Source organism: Condylura cristata, unplaced genomic scaffold, assembly GCF_000260355.1.
Source record: "Condylura cristata isolate star-nosed mole 26May11 unplaced genomic scaffold, ConCri1.0 scaffold00023, whole genome shotgun sequence".
In the NCBI taxonomy this organism is placed as follows: Eukaryota; Metazoa; Chordata; class Mammalia; order Eulipotyphla; family Talpidae; genus Condylura; species Condylura cristata.
This window is the reverse complement of record NW_004567124.1, coordinates 2,331,088-2,349,706: the sequence shown is the minus strand read 5'-3', so window position 1 is coordinate 2,349,706 and position 18,619 is coordinate 2,331,088. Positions and strand designations below refer to the sequence as shown.

The following is an 18,619-nucleotide window of genomic DNA, read 5'->3' as shown; positions in this document are numbered from 1 at the left end:
TACCAAGCAAATTTCAACAGAGGAACAGCCTACAAAATAACTTACAAGTCCTCCTCAAAAACATCAAGGTTAGCAGGAACAGGAAAAGTCTAGGAAGTTGACATAGCTAAGAGGAACCTAAGGAGGCATGGCAACTAGATGCAGTATGCTATTCTGGATGGGATTCTGGAACAGAATGACATTAGGTAAAAACTAAAGAAACCTGGATAAAATAGGGACCTCACTTAGTAAGAATGTAGTGATATTAGCTCATTAATTGTAACAAATATTCTCTATGAACAAGGATGTTAATAATAAGGAAACTGGGTGTGGAATATATGAGGATTCTGTACTCTTTTTTTTTTTTTTTGTAAATCTAAACCTGTTCTAAAAAGAATAATGTCTACTAAACAAATGAAAGTACTCATTGAAGGTGTCATAAATAATCTAGTGCTTTTTGTCTCTCCTGCAGTTTTGAAAGTGTTTGCTGCCTTGCTGATGCTACTTCTCTCTCAGATATCACTTTTGATGGCAACCCAATAGCTCAGGAGTCATGGTACAAACACACCATCCTTCAGAATATGATGCAGCTGCGCCAGCTAGATATGAAGAGAGTCACGGTGAGGATGCTTCTAAGTGCTTACATATTGTTCCCTTAATATGAATTAGAAAATTGGGGTGTATAGTCTTTGCTTGAAGTGCTTGTTTAGTTTTAAATAACTATATATTACCATGACTATATAATTCTTAATTATTATGGATTTTTAACCACCTGTGCCCTCTTCCCAGTTCCATTGAGTAGAGCTTTTAAAGTCAGTCTTCTATTTAATCATCATGTGCGGTTTATATTCTTGTATCATGGGGCCTTGTGTGTGACCTGAGAAGAGTGGTTAACTGTGTGCTGAGACCACTCACATAATAGTGATGGCAAAATAATTTAATTTGTAATGATTGAGTAAGAATTTTGTGGATATGTTACATAGTTCATTGATTAACAGGGTGGGTGCCAGAACAAGATTGCTTGAATTTGAACCCTAGCTCATCCATTTTCTAGCAATATGACTTTTGACAGTTTATTTAACCTACATATGCCTCACTTTCTACAAAGTAAAGTGAAGATAAAATAATATATCCTAGGATGGCTATAAAGATAAAATAAAGAACAATATCTTAGTGTAGTATGAAATTTCTAGGAAGCTTTTAATAGGGCTCCTGAGCTAAATGAACTAAAACGCATATGTATTCTGGTATACAGTGCATATTAGAATATTTTAGGTTCCAAGAAGTTCTGTAATAAGGACATCTGCCCCCATTTATCTCCTTGTATTCTAAGTTTATTTAAATATTTTTTCTCTGAAAAAAAACCTATTTATAATCTCTGTTTGATAATCTCTGACCTAGAGAAATATCCTACAGTTTTCTCATGTCTACACTGGTAATTTTAATGTGGATTCTCAATGATCAGCTAAGTTTATTTAGTTGCAAATTGACCCATTGCCTGTATATCAGTTTTATAATATGTGTACAATTTCTACCTCAGCTGTGTCTTAGATATTTAAGGTGGTTTACTGATAGCAGCAGTTACTGATGAATTCATGAATACCAGGGACCTTCTAGGATTCTTTGTCTCTCCTCTTTCCTTTTGTTCTAGCATAGTGATATAGGTCTTTCTTCTCTCAGTTTGTTCAGATATGTACTGGCAATATTGTTTCGTATCTTTATTTTTCTTAATTAAGCATCTTTAGTACTTCTAATTGCTCTTTCTGATGAGTTAAGATGAGTGGAATAAGAAAGCTAATCCGCTTACATAAATTAGCACTTTATTACATGTTATCCTTCTCATAGTGAGTTTATATATTAGTCTTGTCAACCCTATATATATGTATTTTATATATATATATGTATTTTATATATATATTATATATATATATATATATTTTATACACACACACACACACATATGTATGTATGTATTCCTTAAGGGTAAAAGTAATTTTCCTTTCTTACATGTTTATTTTCTTACCTCTATTTCTCTCACACAGTGCTGAGATTGTAGTTTTCTGTAAAGAAGTAGGTAAAATTTACCTACTTTCATGCTTTAAAGAAGAAGAAGAATATGTATAATCATTATCCTTGTGTATTCTATGGGATGCATTTGTCTGGTAGTGAAAAGACAGAGGTCACCAGGGATGGAGAGGCTCAAAGTTACAGTAAAATTTTTAAAGTACAGTATGAAGCTTCATACTACACTAAGATTTTGTCCTTTATCTTATCTTTATAACCATCCTATGACATTTTTATAATAATATAATTATTATCTTCATTTTACTTTGAAGAAATCAGGTATATAAGTAGGTTAAACAAATTGTCAAAAGTCATATGGCGGCCCTCCCTGGTAGTACAGCAGGTTAAAGCGCAGCACTAAGAAGATTAAGCCACTTTCTCATGAGTTCGATCCCCGCCTGCCCCGGAGGAGATCCACATGGCGTGGCAGACCTCTCCTGACCTGCCCGCTGCTCCCCTCAGCAGTGTACTTCTTGATCTGCCTGTTCTGCTCTCCTCTCTGTCCCTGGTGAATCCTTTCACCCTCCACATCTCTGGCCTGTACCCCAGCTCTGTATGCATAAATAAATAAATCTTTAAAAAAAAAAAGTCATATGGCTAGAAAATGGGTGAGCTAAGATTAGATTCAACCACTCTTGTCCCGGCACCCACACCGTTTTCCCTAAATCACTTGAGAGTAGGTTGTTTGCTTGATTTCCTAACAGCTTGAACACATTAGTGTGAATTTCCTACAAGTAAAGACATTTTCCTATATAAACATAACATATAAAATCAGTATATAATCATTGAAAATTACTAGTGTCTAATTTTATCCCGAATTCAAATCTCACCAATTATGTCAATAATGCCATTTATAGCAAAATGATCCAGTTTGGAATTATACATGTAGATGTATTTTGCTGTCATATTTCTGTTGTCACTATTTTTTCGTTATCATTTCCTTTCCCTGGCTTTCAGGAACTTGACATTTATTTTGGAGAGTGGCCCTCAATCTAGGCTTTAAAAATATATTTTCAAATGACTAATTTTTAGTTAGAGATCTTTGGTCGAAATATCACAGAAGTGATTTTGCATTCTCCTTGCAGCCTATCAAGTGACATGCAATTTACATTTTTCCCTTTATTGATGATGTTTGCTTCAATTAAGATGGCATTTGTCAGGCTTATTCATTTAAAATTAATCTCTTTTTCAAGTTACTCTTTTCCCTTTGTGATCCCATTCCTAATACAAATTTGAATCTATTCACATCAGAATACACTCATGGTATTCATTCTCAATTTTGGTTTATAACTTTTCAGTAACTTTGGTGCAGAGCAATATATGGTTTCAGCATTGGCAAACAATAGCCCATGAGCTCACATTTTTGTGAAGTTGTTTTGGAACACAGTCTTGTATATATGATCCCTTTGTGTATATGATCTATGTCAGCTTTGATGCTACAATGGCAGAACTGAGTAGTTGCTAAAGAAGTTACATGATCAGTTATAAGACTAAACTATTTCACCACTTGTGTAGAAAAGTTTTCTGTCACTTGTTCTATAACTACTTTTTGACTTTAAAATAATATCTTGATTAAATTTTTAATTCACCATGGAAACATGGTGTGAATTACACAAGTAGCTAGAGTGAATTACAAAACTACTAAATGAACTTCTCTGGGCTCTTTTTCTTGAACTGTGTGCCAAAGATGCTGTGGTGAACACAGGTGCACTGTCAAATATTTTTAATTTTCAGGGAATATTTGTATCTACCAGATCTGAGAAAACTACTTGTTCAAGGTAATTTGTCATTTCAACATTAGATCACATTGCTTTGCTCTCTATGACATCATAGCTTTACAAAGCTGAGCTTTCAGTAGCCCTCATTATAAAAAAACAAGCTATGCCAAGATCAGTGTGGAACAGGGTGACAGATCCAATCTAATTCCAATGTTTCAGAAGTTCTGTAATGCCCTGCAGTTACATATATCCTGTTGGTATGTAATTGTCATTATTTAAGTATGCTATATTTTTCTCTCAAATTACACATTTTATTATTTTATCCAAATAGCTAAATTGCTAGAACATGAATATTTGCTAAGTTGTTTCATTCTACTCAATAAACGGAGCTGTGACAAAGTTTTTTGGCCTAGACTTTCTATGAAATTTTTCCTAAGGTTGAATTGAAAAGTCTCTGTAATGGGATCTATATTAGATACTAGAGATAATAGCATCTGAGTCAGATCTTCATGCTTCAGGTTACTCACAGTCTAGATAGAGGCAGATATAGGTGTAATGAGAAATGGCAAGCTGGCTAGATAAGAAGATAGCTCACCAGATAATTTATATGCACATACATGACTGGATGATTTTGAGGAATAAGTCACTCCTATGTCTACTGAACAAATAGAAGTTTCAAAGGAGAGAGAAAATAATTGACTGGAAACTTAGGGAGTGGCAAAGAGGAGATTGTATCTATGGAGAATGTTTTAAGGAGAGAGATGGTATGCAGAATACAAAGGAGTGCTGAAAGAATACAGCAACTGACAGTTCATGGCTGAGTATTGAATATACATGTCAGGGAAGAGCAGAATCAATGAATGTCTGACAAGCAAGGACATGTTATGAGAAACACTTTATGTCATAATAAAGAGCTTATTTATAAGTTTTATCTTGGATTTAACAAGAACACTTGAAGAGTTTGAGGTCATTCAATTGGACTTAATTGAAAAGATTGTTTATCTGTGTAGCAGCCCAGAGAATGAATTGGGGTGTATATAATCACTGATATGAACACCAGGGTGATTAGTCAGGCTAAGTAAGCTGGGGTCTGATCCAGAGGAATGTTCAGAGATAATTTTTTATCTCAATTCCTATTTTGCTTTTGCTATCTCTATTGGGCAGAGTAGCTGTTAGCTTATAAGAGTATAAATAGATATTATTAATAATAAATTGATATTAATAACTATTAATAAGATATAGATGTTCTTATTAAAATAGACAAAAAGATAAGTTTGAATCCAGACCCTCTCATAGAGCAGAGGCCCACATGTTTTATCTTTACTGTGAAGGACTTGACAGTTGGGGGTTATACAGACTATACAGACTCTGTTGAAATCTATTTGAAAGCAGGTTTGAGCAATACATAAATGTATGAGCATGACTGTATTCCAATAAAACTTTATTTATAAGAGCCTTTGGCAGACTGGATTTGGCGTGTGGATTGGAGTTTACCAATCTTTGATTTAGAGCATTGAGTAAAGATAATAATTTGCTAATCCATATAGAAAGTTATTGCTGAGAAGCTGCATAAGTGACGTAGAATAGCTGAATGGTAAAATGCCCTAATCTGTTTTTTTTTTATCACAGAAGGGAAGAATATAAATTCCATAAATTGTAACAATAAACTTTAAAGCATGAAAGGAAACTAAAGTGGATTATTTAAAGAATGATTGTGAGAGTATTCAAGAAAATCATCACTAGGAGGCAGCATTTGTTCACTAAAACAATTCATGCCAGGCAAAATTAGTTTTCTGATTTGGATATTATAGATTTTCTTCAAGAAGTTTATAAAGTTTTGATATTTAACAAAGTAATTTTTATAGTGGGTCAGTTGTATGACAACATGGCTAACTGGATTTGTGATTCCAATGTACCTGCAGAACACGAAGTAATGGATTAATGACAGCATGGAGAGAAATCTGTACTGGCATGCCATGAAGTTTTATCTGTGGGACAATTCTATTTAACTTTTTAAATTTAATGACTAGCAGACATTATTTCTGTTATTCTGATAAAGTATGTGAGTGACAGAAGCTGGAGCGGTTAGAGATCTTGATGTATTGGTCAAACAAATCAGATTCCAAAAATAGCCCAGCCATCTACAAAAACTGACTATAAGTCTATGGGACCAAATCCATCCTGCAACTTGTTTTTGCACAACTCTGAGACTAAGAATTTTTTAATTCCTGATAACATTTTTTATTTTTTAAAATTTATGTATTTATGCAAACAGACCTGCGGTATAGGACAGAGATGCAGGGGCAGTGAGAGGATTCACTAGAGACAGAGTGAGCAGAATAGGCTGACTGACTGACTGATGAAGTACACTTCTGAGGGGAGCAGTGGGCTGGTCAGAAGAGGTTCTGCCGCACCATGTGGTCACCTCCAGGGTGGGGATCGAACTCATGCTTTAGAGGCTTTAGCTTTTTAGTGCTGTGCTTTAACCCTTTGTGCCACCAGGGAGGGTCCCTAAGAATGTTTTTTATTTTTTAATGTTTTTAAAGCTTTGTATAAAAGAAAAGAAAAACAAGAATATCCAATAGAGATTTTATGTGTCTCAAAAAACTAAAATATTTACTCTCTGGCCCTATATGGAAAAGGTTTGCTGACATTTAATCTGGAAAAATAAGCAGAATTTAGCAAGATACAAAAAATTGATAAGTTGAAAATCCTGCCCTTTGTTCTGTAACAACAAATAGTTCTGAGAACAAGTATGAAGTTATGGGAGATGAGACTCAGCAGCATGTGTGAAGAAAACTTATATTGGAATTTATATGTTCAAACTGCATAAATTGTAAGATGTGATTGTTAGAAGTTACTATAAACAATATTTATCGAAATAAAGAATTCCAAAAAATGGAGATAAGTCGTTACTCCTCTCCCCTTTTTTTAATGGTCAGATTATACCTAACTGTTGGTTTTAGAGGGGTGATGACAAATTTAGAATGTTTCCAGAGAATCTAGCATAATTCACTCTTAAAGGAGAAGATGCAAGTAAGATAATACAATATTTGAATACTTTCACAAGGATCCAAAAAGAGAGATAACAGGTACATTTTGAGTATCTAGAACCAGGATCATTATATAGGATATTACAAGGAGGCAGGATTTCTCTTTTTATTTTTAAGGCAGTATTTTGTGACTGAATGCATTATTCTTACAGTTCCAAAGTGGATAGGGTCTAAGTTGTCACCTGAAATTCATATTTAATTGGCTTCATGTGAACTTTTTGGAACTCATATTAATGAGCTCAAATTTGCTCTCTAATGCACTAAGTAGCCTATTTCAAACGGAAAAGTGTTTCTGTTGTGGTAGCCATTACTAACGCTCACCGATACCGATGTGTTCTTGTTTTCTTCTTCTTTTTGACATGTGGGAAGACGGTATTTGTCTTCCCCTTGTAGGCAGATATTTTCCTTTCCCTTAAAGTTAGATGTAGTCATACAACTTGCTTATATCAGTAAAATGTCAGCAGAAGTAATAAGTGTAGTCAGTCTCCAGGCAGAAACCTCTAAAAGTCACTGTGTGATTCTCCATGCTTTCTGCCATGTGGTGGTCACTGTGGAAGCACATGCCAACCTGAAGATTGCATCAGATTGATCACACACCCAGGAGTCCTTAGCCACTATAGGAACAGCAGTTACAGTGTTCTTTAATCAACTTTTTTTTTTTTAACTTTACATTGTTTTTTTAAGAAAAAACTTTTCTTATGAACCAGTATATGTTTTGTAGTTGTTATGGCAGCATAACCTTGTTTATTTTAAATTTTTTCACCTCCTAGTATTTTATCAGCAAATCCCCTTGGACAGTAAACAGGACATCAGGTAACATAACTTCTAATCTCCACTCTGACATTAACAGTAGCCATGGGAAAAATAAATTTTTCCTATTAAACAAAAAGATTATTTGAATGAAAAATGAGGACCGTTTCATATAGAGAAGAACTCTGTGATTTTAAAGTCTTTTAAATATTTGATTTAGTCAAGTAAAACAATATCTTTACACCTATATAGAAGTATATCTTTAAAAAAATCCACTTTGTCAATATATATTTTTTAATTTCACACAGTAAGTTTTTCCCTGTTAGGACTACTGTTAATCATTTGGGAGAGGTATTTCTGATAATATATATAATATGCATTGATTTGAATCTTACTAGTAATCTGCGAACAGCCTAGGTTATTAAATCCCTGCTTCTTAATTGAGCTGTATTGAGTCTTAATGATAAACTGAGGTAAGGAAAAAAGTATGTTGTTTTCTTGGTCCTGGATAGATCCCAAAAATTAGATTACATAATGAAGATACTAGAGTTTTAGTTTGTTTTTTTTTTCCTTCTTACCATATATTTATAGCTTGTGTTTATTTTATTTAGTTACACTGTATTAAGGCCAAAATGTAATCAGATGCATGAATTTCTTAAAACGCTCAATATTTGAATTATTTAGTATATATCCAGTTTTTCTAGGTTTAGTTTTCTTTTTAAAGTCTGACTGCCTTTAATAGAAGTTCAAATTCTTTTTGAAAATCTGGTGAAATCATCTCTTAAGTATGTGTAGTACGTGATCTGTACAGTTTTCAGTATTATTTGAAATTGGCTCTCTAAATTACCAATCTGTTTCTAATTCACATTTTATAGACGAGTTGACAATTGAACATCAATTTATGTCACTCTTTTGAGAAAGTTTGCTGAAGCAGATTATACTCAATTGGTACCAAAGCAATATTTACTGATTCAGATATTTTAATTATTAGTTCTGCTATTTTGTGAAGTTAGGAATCAGGATTCTGAATTTTCATTTAGTTTATTTCTCCTGACTACCTCTATCCAGTCTTTAAACATTGTGAATGACTATCTTCCGTATTGTAAAATGTACTTTAAAATCATCAAAATCACATTAAATTTCCTTTCCCTTTAAATCAACTAAGTTACATGACAAATTGCTATTGAATTTTAACCTCTGTATGATGAGAAAGCCTTTCACCACTAAAATCAGAAAAACAAGTTTAAGATTTTTCACAAGATCTATCTCTTGGTCTTGATCCCAACTTTGTCACCTTGGATAAATTACTAAACTTCTTGGAGCATTAACTTCTTCATTTCTAAAATTAGAGAGTCTTGTAGTAAAATTAGAGAGTCTTGTAGTAGATGATTTCTAGTTTCTCTTTTAACTCTGTGGTAGTTTCTCTTTGTGCTTTTAAGAAAATAACTCCTTAGCTTAATCTTTTTTGTGACCAGAAGCATTGATAAAGTACCACAGCCTAGAATTTATTTTCATAGTTTCTTTGACCTTCCCTGGTTCTAATATAACTTCTGTACTAATCAGGATATACTTAAGCTTTTGCTTAAGATTATGTTGTGATGACATCTTTTCTAACCTCAGTGGATTAAAGCAGCATATATAATATAATCTACTTTATTTGCTCTGTGTTATCCCCATTCCAGGACACAGGCATTCAGATTAACACACTCTAGTTTTGCAGATTCTATATCAAAAATAAGAGAAAAGAATAAATACCATAAATTGCCTTTGAAAGCTTCTACCCAGAAGGAAATACATGTCACTTTTGTTCCCATGGTATTGGCCCCATAGTAAGTCACACCACCACATTTAACTTCAAGGGAGCAGTGTGTGCTGTCTCACATAGTGGTCTGGATAAGGGAAGATACAGAAACACTTGGGGAGCAACTTAGCATGCTCCATCATGTTTTAAATCAGATGTTTACTTCTGGTCAGAATAATTTCTGGAATGCAGTTAATACTACATTTATGTAAGGTAAGCAGACATTAAAAACCATAGAAAAAAATTCTGATTTAGCAGTTCAAGTTTTAGGAAACTATTGAATAGTATATAAAGATGTTTATTCAATAATTCATTCTTTCAGTATAGAATGTCCTGGAAACTCATGATCCATACCTTCATGGACCCATTTGGGGCAGAAGAGGGGAAGATAGTGACAGTGAAAATTAAAATTGAACAGGTTAAATACCTTGATGCAGCAAGTATAGGGTACTGTGAAAGCAAAGAGGAAAATATATTTTCTAACACATTTTCCAATTAACTGGTTCTCTTTTCAGCTGTACAATATTTTGTTTAAGCCCCCTCATTGAATATTTATTATAGTAGTTTATTTTTACATCATTTTCTGCATTTTTCCATCTCAGTTGCAATCCCTTTGGGCTTCCCATCACTAAATCACCCATGTGCCATCACCATATAGTCCAGTGCATTTCTCTCACTGAATTTTTAATTTTTTTTTGTAAATTTTTATTTTTAGAGATGTCTTCAAATCTGCCAAATTACATTATAAAGTTTTCTACATCTAAAGGTATTTTCAAACTTACTTTTTAGGAGGAAATTATTTTCACAAATGATGACATCATTTTTAAAAGCCTATAAATCTTTTGAAAATAAATATTGGAAGTTCTATGGGTATATTTCTCTGTTAAAACATGGCGGTGTTCAAGGCAGAAATGATCCAGATGTGTAAGCAGGTTGCAACTCCATAAATTTGTTCTGGCCCTCCCTGTGGCACAGCGGGTTAAAGCACTGCACTGAGAAGCTAAAGCCACTTCCGCATGAGTTCGATCCCCGCCCTCCCCAGAGGTGACCACATGGCATGGCAGACCTCTCCTGACCCCCCCGCTGCTCCCCTCAGCAGTGTACTTCATTGATCTGCCTGTTCTGCTCCCCACTCTGTCTATGGTAAAGCCTCTCACCCCCCCTGAGCCTCTGGCGTGTGCCCCAGTTCTGTATGTACAAATAAATAAATCTTAAAAAAAAATTTGTTCTTAGTGAATATTTTATTTTTAAAGATTTATTTATTTATGATACAGAACTGGGGTACAGGCCAGAGGTGCAGGGATGGTGAGAGGATTCACCAGTGACAGAGTGGGGAGCAGAATAGGCTGAGTGACGAAGTACACTGCTGAGGGGAGCAGCGGGCAGGTCAGGAGAGGTCTGCTGCGCCATGTGGGTCACCTCTGGGGCAGGCGGGGATCCAACTCATGGTGAAGTGGCTTTACCTTCTCAGTGCTGTGCTTTAACCTGCTGTGCCACTAGAGAGGGCCCTCTTAGTGAATATTTTAAGGTGATACAGAAATGATAAGATTTGAGCTAGGAAAAGGAAAATAAAGAACATACTTTTTTTCTTAACAGCTTATTTTCTTTTAGCATGCAGTATGCCTCTTATAAAGAAAAGCAGACTTCTAAAAGCAAAGATATTTAACCTAGAAAGACTCAATACTTAATAATAATACATTTTTAAAAATTTCTTTTAGGAAGAAGAAAGGCGTATGGCATCTGTTGTAGCCAAAAAAGAGGAAGAGAAAAAGCGGGAAAGTCATAAACAATCTTTGCTTAAGGTATTTTCACTTATGTCGCATATATGTGTGTACAGTCACACACACTGAAGCTAGTTAACTTATCATCCAGAAAAGTGCTTTCCAGTCTTTGTCAATTTTTCATTCCTATCAGTATAATGATTTTTATAAATGAAATAACCCTAAAACTTTCATGTGATTGCCTATAAAGAAACCTGTACTTCTGAAATACAGTCTAATGTATATCATAAAGTACATAGAAAAGAGACAACAAGTATAGCTAATCTTATTTTAAAAAACTTATTTAAAAGTTTTAATTTTTTTCCCATGTCAGTGCATTGTGTATTTCATGGCCTGTGCAATCCATTTTGGAAATTACTATAATAAATTGCCACCTTTACTGATATAATCTAGTGACCTCTGTTCCATGTTTACTTTTTCTAGTGGAGATATAATTGACAAGTAACATTTTGATAGTTTTCAGTATAAAAATATTTTTTTGTAACTCTTATTTATTTTCAAATTAATTTACTTTTTAATGTGGTTACTTTTTCTTCAGACCTTGCTAATTTTTTGACAGAATAGGATTTCTCCCCTCAGCCATGGTCACCGTAGTTCTCCTACTGCTGAAACACCCACAGCCCACTGTGCTTTTCCTCCCTCAGCCTTTTTTACCTCTGACCTTCCTGGATGCCTCAGATCTGTGGTCAGCTTTCAGTGTTTGTTCTTTTGCTGACCTATTGTTTGGTTTCTCTATTTTCTACATATAAGTGAAACAATATTATCTTTTTCATCTGACTTATTTTGTTTCACATAATCCCTTCCAGTTCCATCCATGTTGCCACAGATAGCAGTGGAATACTACTCAGTGATCAAAAAAGATAAACTCATGTCATTTGTGGGATGATGAAAACAAGATTTTGATGATATACATACACACCTAGGTTTATTGCACCATTTTTCACAATACCTAGCTATGAAAACAACCCAAATACTCATCAATAGATGAGTGGATAATAATTGGGCAGATGTATACACAATTGGTTATTGTTAGCTGTGAGAAGGTGGGCCTCCTGTCATTTATGAGAAATGAATGGACCGTGACCACAAAATACTAAATGAGATAAGTCAGAGAAAGATTTCACTTTCAAATGTACAAATACATCACAAATAATAAGTCACATATCTAATATGTAGGAGAATGAGCATAGACAGTAATACTGGACTGTGGTAGTATAATGTGATAAATACTGCTTTCATGCAGTTATATAGCAATAAATAAATGTATCAAAGTAACATGCCCTGAGCCTTAAATTTACAAATTGAAACACATCAAATATGTAAAACAACCGTAAATGAACAGATAAAGGAAATTAAAGGAGTAATTTTTAAGGACACAAATAGCACATGGACACATACCGTCTGCTTTGTTGCTTGTGTGTATTACACCATGCAACCTGGGTTGAATGGAAGGGTCAGGTCTGGCACATACTGGTGTGGTATTACTCAAGTGACGGAAGCTGTATTTGGTATCTTCTAAAAATGTTACCCTTAACACAGACTTGAAAATTTATTGCCATGTAGTTTGAGAAAAATGCTTATAATTGATACGCTAAGTGCATTCTTGACCCTTGAACATAAAATTTTCGTGGGTACCCCCTTCAATTTTGCAGGACCTTTTGTCTTCCTTTTGCTTTGTTTTTCTTGTTCCACAGATACATAGAATGCTTATGATCCCCACCTGACCCCAGGCTGCATTCCTGTTGTAAAGGGTCTTCCCTTTTTGGCCTCAATGAAAATTGAGAATAGATACTCTCTTTGTTAACATGGTATTGATGTGATTTTAATAATCCTTTGGTAACCCTTAAAGTTTCCTTTACCTTGGTGTGGGTATAAGGAAGTGTTGCATTTTCAGATTGTCATTTTTTAGCATGCTTAGTGGTATAAAGACATTTTGTCTTATTCTAAGCTCTGCTGTACCTATTTCACTAGATTATTTCTTCCTGTCAGTCTCCAGTAATCCAGAAAACCAAATGCAAAAAGCCAGCATGATAGCCATCCTCTATTAACTCACTGCCCCTACTTCTTTCAAAATGCCTTGGCTCTAAGTAAAATTAATGGCATTGCTTAGACTAAGATTTGGGTTTGCCCAATCATCTCCAGATAACTGAACTAGAATTCCTTAAGGTAAGAATGCCTTTTATTACAGATTTGGAGGAACAAAGTTTAGAATAATAGATTCCTACTTGCTTAAGAGAAAGATATTCATAAAATGTCAAAAAAGTATGAGGAGTATATACATATTTCAAGTATAACCTACTTATCTATACAGACAAATTTTAAATAACTAGTAATAGGAAAAAATATCTTTAAAACATTTTTAAACACAGAAATAGAATTTTTTTAAAAATTTAGTTTTTAATTAAGTTTTTTCATCATTTTGCATTTCTATTTAGTGTCATTCCTATATGCTAAAATTACAGATAACCAAATATAGGCAGAGACTTGGAACTCTAAGTAATTATTCTATGTGTATACATGCAATGGAGGAATTGGCAAAGAACCTACCTAACAACTTTCACCTACCCCCAGGGAGGAGGTAAAGAGGGATCAGTATCATATTGAGCTGATGTTTTAATCAGATGATTGTAATCTTAGTAAAGAGGATATAGAATGTGTCTATTTTCAGCACCTGATCTAACTGGCATGCCATTTTAATATTTACCTTTGATAATGGTAACACTTTGCCAGAATAGGGTTTGTCTTTCCTCAACAATTTTTATAAAGTGAGTAGAAACTTTTCAACCTAGTATAGCAGTTAAGATTCCATAGTTAAGATCTGCTTTTCTCAACAGGTTTCTGTGAGAAAATGGCATCCCAAAGCCCCAAGTCAGTGGTTTTCAAAGTGAGATCCATGAACCAGCATCATTAGCAACTTGGGAGCATGTTAGAAATGCTAATTCTCGAACCCTTGTATCCGAAACACACTTAATAATAAATGGGGTGAGAACCAGCAGTTGGTGTTTTAAAGCTTTTCAGATGATTTGAGATACCTTGAAGTTTGAGAATCACTTGCCTAAGGCATCTACTGCATATAATGAATTAACTTCTTTCCTATTCATTTAGGATGGGACTGGCTACCTACAAGTATTTCAATCTAGCACATTTTTTTCTTAATAGCCTGTATCTAATTACAAATTTTCAGACATTGTAATTTATTTGCTTAGCACATTGATCAATCCTTTTTCTTTCCCCTCCTTTGGCCTGCTTTCGTCAAGATTATTCCACTATATTAGTTTTAGTTGTTGGTTAAGAAGATTAAAATATTCGTTACCTCTTGCTATATTTAAATACAGAAATACATAAATTTCTGTCAAATTAATCTTTCAGACAGTAAGTTTTCCTATTTCCAGTGGAGGTAATTATTGTTCTATGTAATCTTTTTCAAAAGATGATTGACCATTTTTGATGTTTGAATGCACAGAATAAATAAAGACCACTTGTACTTTTTTTAGAATACTTTTGGTAGCTACTCTTAAGGAATATGCTCCTTTTAAAAGTGTAAGTAATGCAAAAATATGTTCTTTGGATACTTTCTTGATATATAAATTGCATTATATAATTCTTGTCACAATTGAATTTTTCATAGGAGAAGAAAAGGTTAATAATTAACAACGTAGCTCGGAAATGGGACTTGCAGCAAAATCGAATAACCAATATTGCTGCCAATCAAGATAGAAAAGATTCTGATGCTTCTCAGGATTCATGTCAGATGGATGGAAACACCATCTCTGCATTTCCCGAGGAAACAGGGTATGCAATGCTAGTCTTTTCAAATACTGTATCTTTGGAGAACTGGATTTGGAGCAGAAATGGGAAATCATTTTACTGATAGTCATTTCATAATTGTCTTGGAAATCTGGAAAATATAAACCTCTAACATAAAACTCTTCAGTGGTTTCTTTTCTTTCAGGAGAAAGAATATAGATCACTTGTTATTTGTTTCTGAGGCTCTTTGCCCACCTCATCTATTTACTCCACCACTATCAGCCAGTTTATTTTCATACTACAGATGCATACCTTCCAGATCAGTTACTTCCTACCTTAGAGTATTTTGGAAACAGTTTTCTCCTCTCCTTATACCAGTTCTTGGTCCTTCTCTCAGATCACACCTGGAAGTCTTACATTTAAACCTTATGTTCCTTGAAAAGTTTTCCCTAACTCCTTCATGAAGATTAAATTAGATACCTCTTTTATCTCTCACTACGCTATACCTCCCCTTGTAAGCACTCGCCATAAGCAAAATTAGTAGTTGGAAATTGTTTCATACCTATCTTCCTCACCAGAATGTAAGCTTCAAGAGGAAAGGAATCCTTAGTGGACTGTGATGGACCATGTGGGTGCTTTGCTGGTGGATGTGGTATGGAAACCTGTATCTGAAGTGTGAACCTTATCTAATAAATCATATAGCATGTTATATACCAAAGTCACACCAATTTAAAATAACACAGCTTTTAAAATGAAAAAGCAAATCCTGATAGTCTTGACTTCTATTGTGTCAACAACCGGGATAGCCTTTTATTTCTTTGTTTTTCCTAAGATTTATTGGTTTATACATACAGAACTGGGGTACAGACCAGAGGTGCAGGAGCAGTGAGGTGAGGGGATTCATTAGAGACAGAATAGGGAGCAGAACAGGCAGATCTACTGAAATATACTGCTGAGGGGAGCAACAGATGGGTCAGGAGAGGTCTGCCTCTCCATGTGGATCACCTCCCAGAGCAAGGATCGAACGTGCACTGAAGCAGCTGTGTCTCGCTTGTTGTGCTGGGCTTTAACTGGTTGCACCACCAGGGAGGGCCAGCCTTTTATTTCTTAACTAGTAGCATTGACAATTCAACACAAAATCTTAATAATTGTCCCTATTGTTTTCTGTAATAGCTGTCTATTCCAGTGTTTCATAACCTCTTTTGTTCTATAATAATGTGTCACAATATACAAACCCCAAGGTTTATGAGCATACTATACTATACTATACTATCTGTCTGTATTTTGCATATCCCTTTTCCTTTCAAGAAAGCATATTGGAATCAAGTAAGTGAGGGCCACAATGTGCATATGTATGTTTTATATATACATACATGTAGTATATATAGTGTGTATATAATTTTAAAAGTATTTTATGTAATTTGAAAAGGAAGCCCGAAAGTAAAAAATAGAACAAATTTCACTTTTCTTTCTTTTGATGTAGCATGGTTATTTTATGATCTAACCAAACTCTAAAACACATTTCAAATTTAATATAATGTATTTTTCTTCCTATGATTTTTTTTTAGCCAATGTTGTTTAACCCTTTCATATACAAATAAAATGTAATAAAGGAAGTAGTTTTAGTGGTATCAGACTATTATCTTGGCAGTTTTCTATAGTTAAAGTCCGACATGTAGTTAGACTAATATACCTCTAAATTTTAGTTTCTTCTGCATACTTAGGAGTACACATGTAGTTTCTCAGCACTTTCAAGTAGGAGAATAATGCAGCAAGAATAGAAATTCTAATTAAGTGATACTTTATATATCATTCTTATACTGCCCCAGTTTTATTAATATAATTTAAATGTCAAAGTAAAATTTTACTTTGTTAGAACTATAACACTTTATAAAATTAAAATGTTATAGCATTGAGATATAGGTTATGAAATACTACCCAAGTCAGTTCTATTTCTGATTTCTCTTTTAAAAAAAAAGTATCTTCCTAAAGGCAATTTTAATAAATTTCAAGATTTTAAGGTTTTAAAAATCCATAATACATTAAATTTATATTTATGATATTAAATAAGAGTTTGACTTGATTTTATTTCAATTGGCTAGTGAATTTGCTTAATAATATTCCTTAATTAAACTATTTTTTCCTTTTTAATGACAATGATATCTTTATTTTATTTTAATTTCCCATAAATATTTGGGTATACTTATGAATTATCTACTCCATTTTACTAATCAACTTATATATTTTAGTGATATTATAAGACTATTTTGATTATAATAGCTTTATAATTTTAAGGTTTTAATATCTAGTTGGGGAATCTACTTTTACTAATTCATTTCAAAGTTTATTTTTCTATATAAGCTTTACAGTCATTTAATCTAGATAGAAATGTTCAGATCAGAATCTTACTCAAATCATATTTAAGTGATTAATTTGATAAGGACTGACATTTTTAAGATAATAGATCCTTCATTAAAAATCATAGCATATTTCTCCATTTTTAACATCTTATTTTGGTATCCAAAGAGAACGCTAACTGGGTAAGAGTTGAAAGATGGAAGGAAAATTCAAAAGAATTGAATGAGATTAGAGACCATAAAAGTTGTAACTATCGTCTGAGTTGTCAAATGAATATTCCAGGAACACAGAGTAACTAGAGATAACAGCATAGAATATGTTTAAAAATATCTATTTAAAAAATGAGATAAAGAATAAAAAAAATCAAGAGTAATAACAAAAGAAAAAATAGAAATGATGGCTCAGAGGAGCCATGCTTCTAGGTGGTACCACATGAGGGTCCTCACTTCCTTCTGAAGGGATCATCTAACAATTAACCATAGGGTTGTCTATACCTAGAGTGTCCCAGAACTTGGAACACCTTTGGAATCAGAAACCAACACAGAAAGACAGAGAGGAGAGTTCCTCACTCACTGACCAGGAGGCCAGTGGAGAGAAACACCTAGAATCTATATTCCAGTGTGGGAGGTACAGACTGTGGGAGTGGTGGAACCGCTGATTCAGTAGAAAACAAAATGGTGTGGAGATACATATCCATGTTCCCAAGGGGAAACATGTGCAGAGGAGCTGGGTGATTCCCACAGGCCAGATTCTGGCTAAAAAATAGCAAAGACCATGTGATGCACTTTGCTCCCTCATAAAATTGAGACTACCAGAAGAGAAGACTGTGGGAAGTAAGTGGGGTTGGCAGTCAAGTATGTTGTAGAATTATGGGTGCTTTGGTGGTAGATATGGTGTAGCAATATACATCTAAAGAAGTGTGCACCTGTACCTCTAAATTTTTCACATACAGTTTTATAAAACAAAAAGAGATGGGTCGTATATTGTAGGCTAGATTATTAAGGAATTAGAAGATTGCCAAGAGATTGGGGAATGTTTAATATTTCTGGGATTTGAGATTTAAGTGAAGTTGAAAATGAGAAGTTTATGAGGTAAGTGGGTTAATAATAAGCTAGGAGAGTTGGGATTTATGGTTAGAATAAATCTTTGAAGTTGAAATTTTAGAAATGGAACATATCTAAGCAATTATTACATTAAGAGCAATTTGGAGGTCATCGTAGCCTTGCGAGTGGGTTTTTGGAGAGTAGATAAGAAGATCACCTGAGGAAAGGAAATCAGTTAAGTCTTTTATCATAGATATAACATAGATGCTGGTAAGAGAAGTGTAGTGTAGTGTAGTACAAGAGGCCATTCAACAAATGACCAGCC

General features: G+C 33.9%; 1 protein-coding gene across 4 annotated transcripts in view; it reads left to right on the top strand.

Moving 5' to 3' along the window:
• LRRC49 (leucine rich repeat containing 49) overlaps positions 1 to 18,619 on the top strand; it is a 95,354-nt gene that overhangs the window by 56,586 nt on the left and 20,149 nt on the right. For all 4 annotated transcript variants that reach the window (XM_004687628.2, XM_004687626.2, XM_012728758.1 and 1 more), the window contains 3 exons: positions 452 to 599; positions 11,084 to 11,167; positions 14,775 to 14,938. In XM_004687628.2, the coding sequence (XP_004687685.1) occupies positions 452 to 599; positions 11,084 to 11,167; positions 14,775 to 14,938 (396 nt within the window). The remainder of the gene's footprint in view (positions 1 to 451; positions 600 to 11,083; positions 11,168 to 14,774; positions 14,939 to 18,619) is intronic.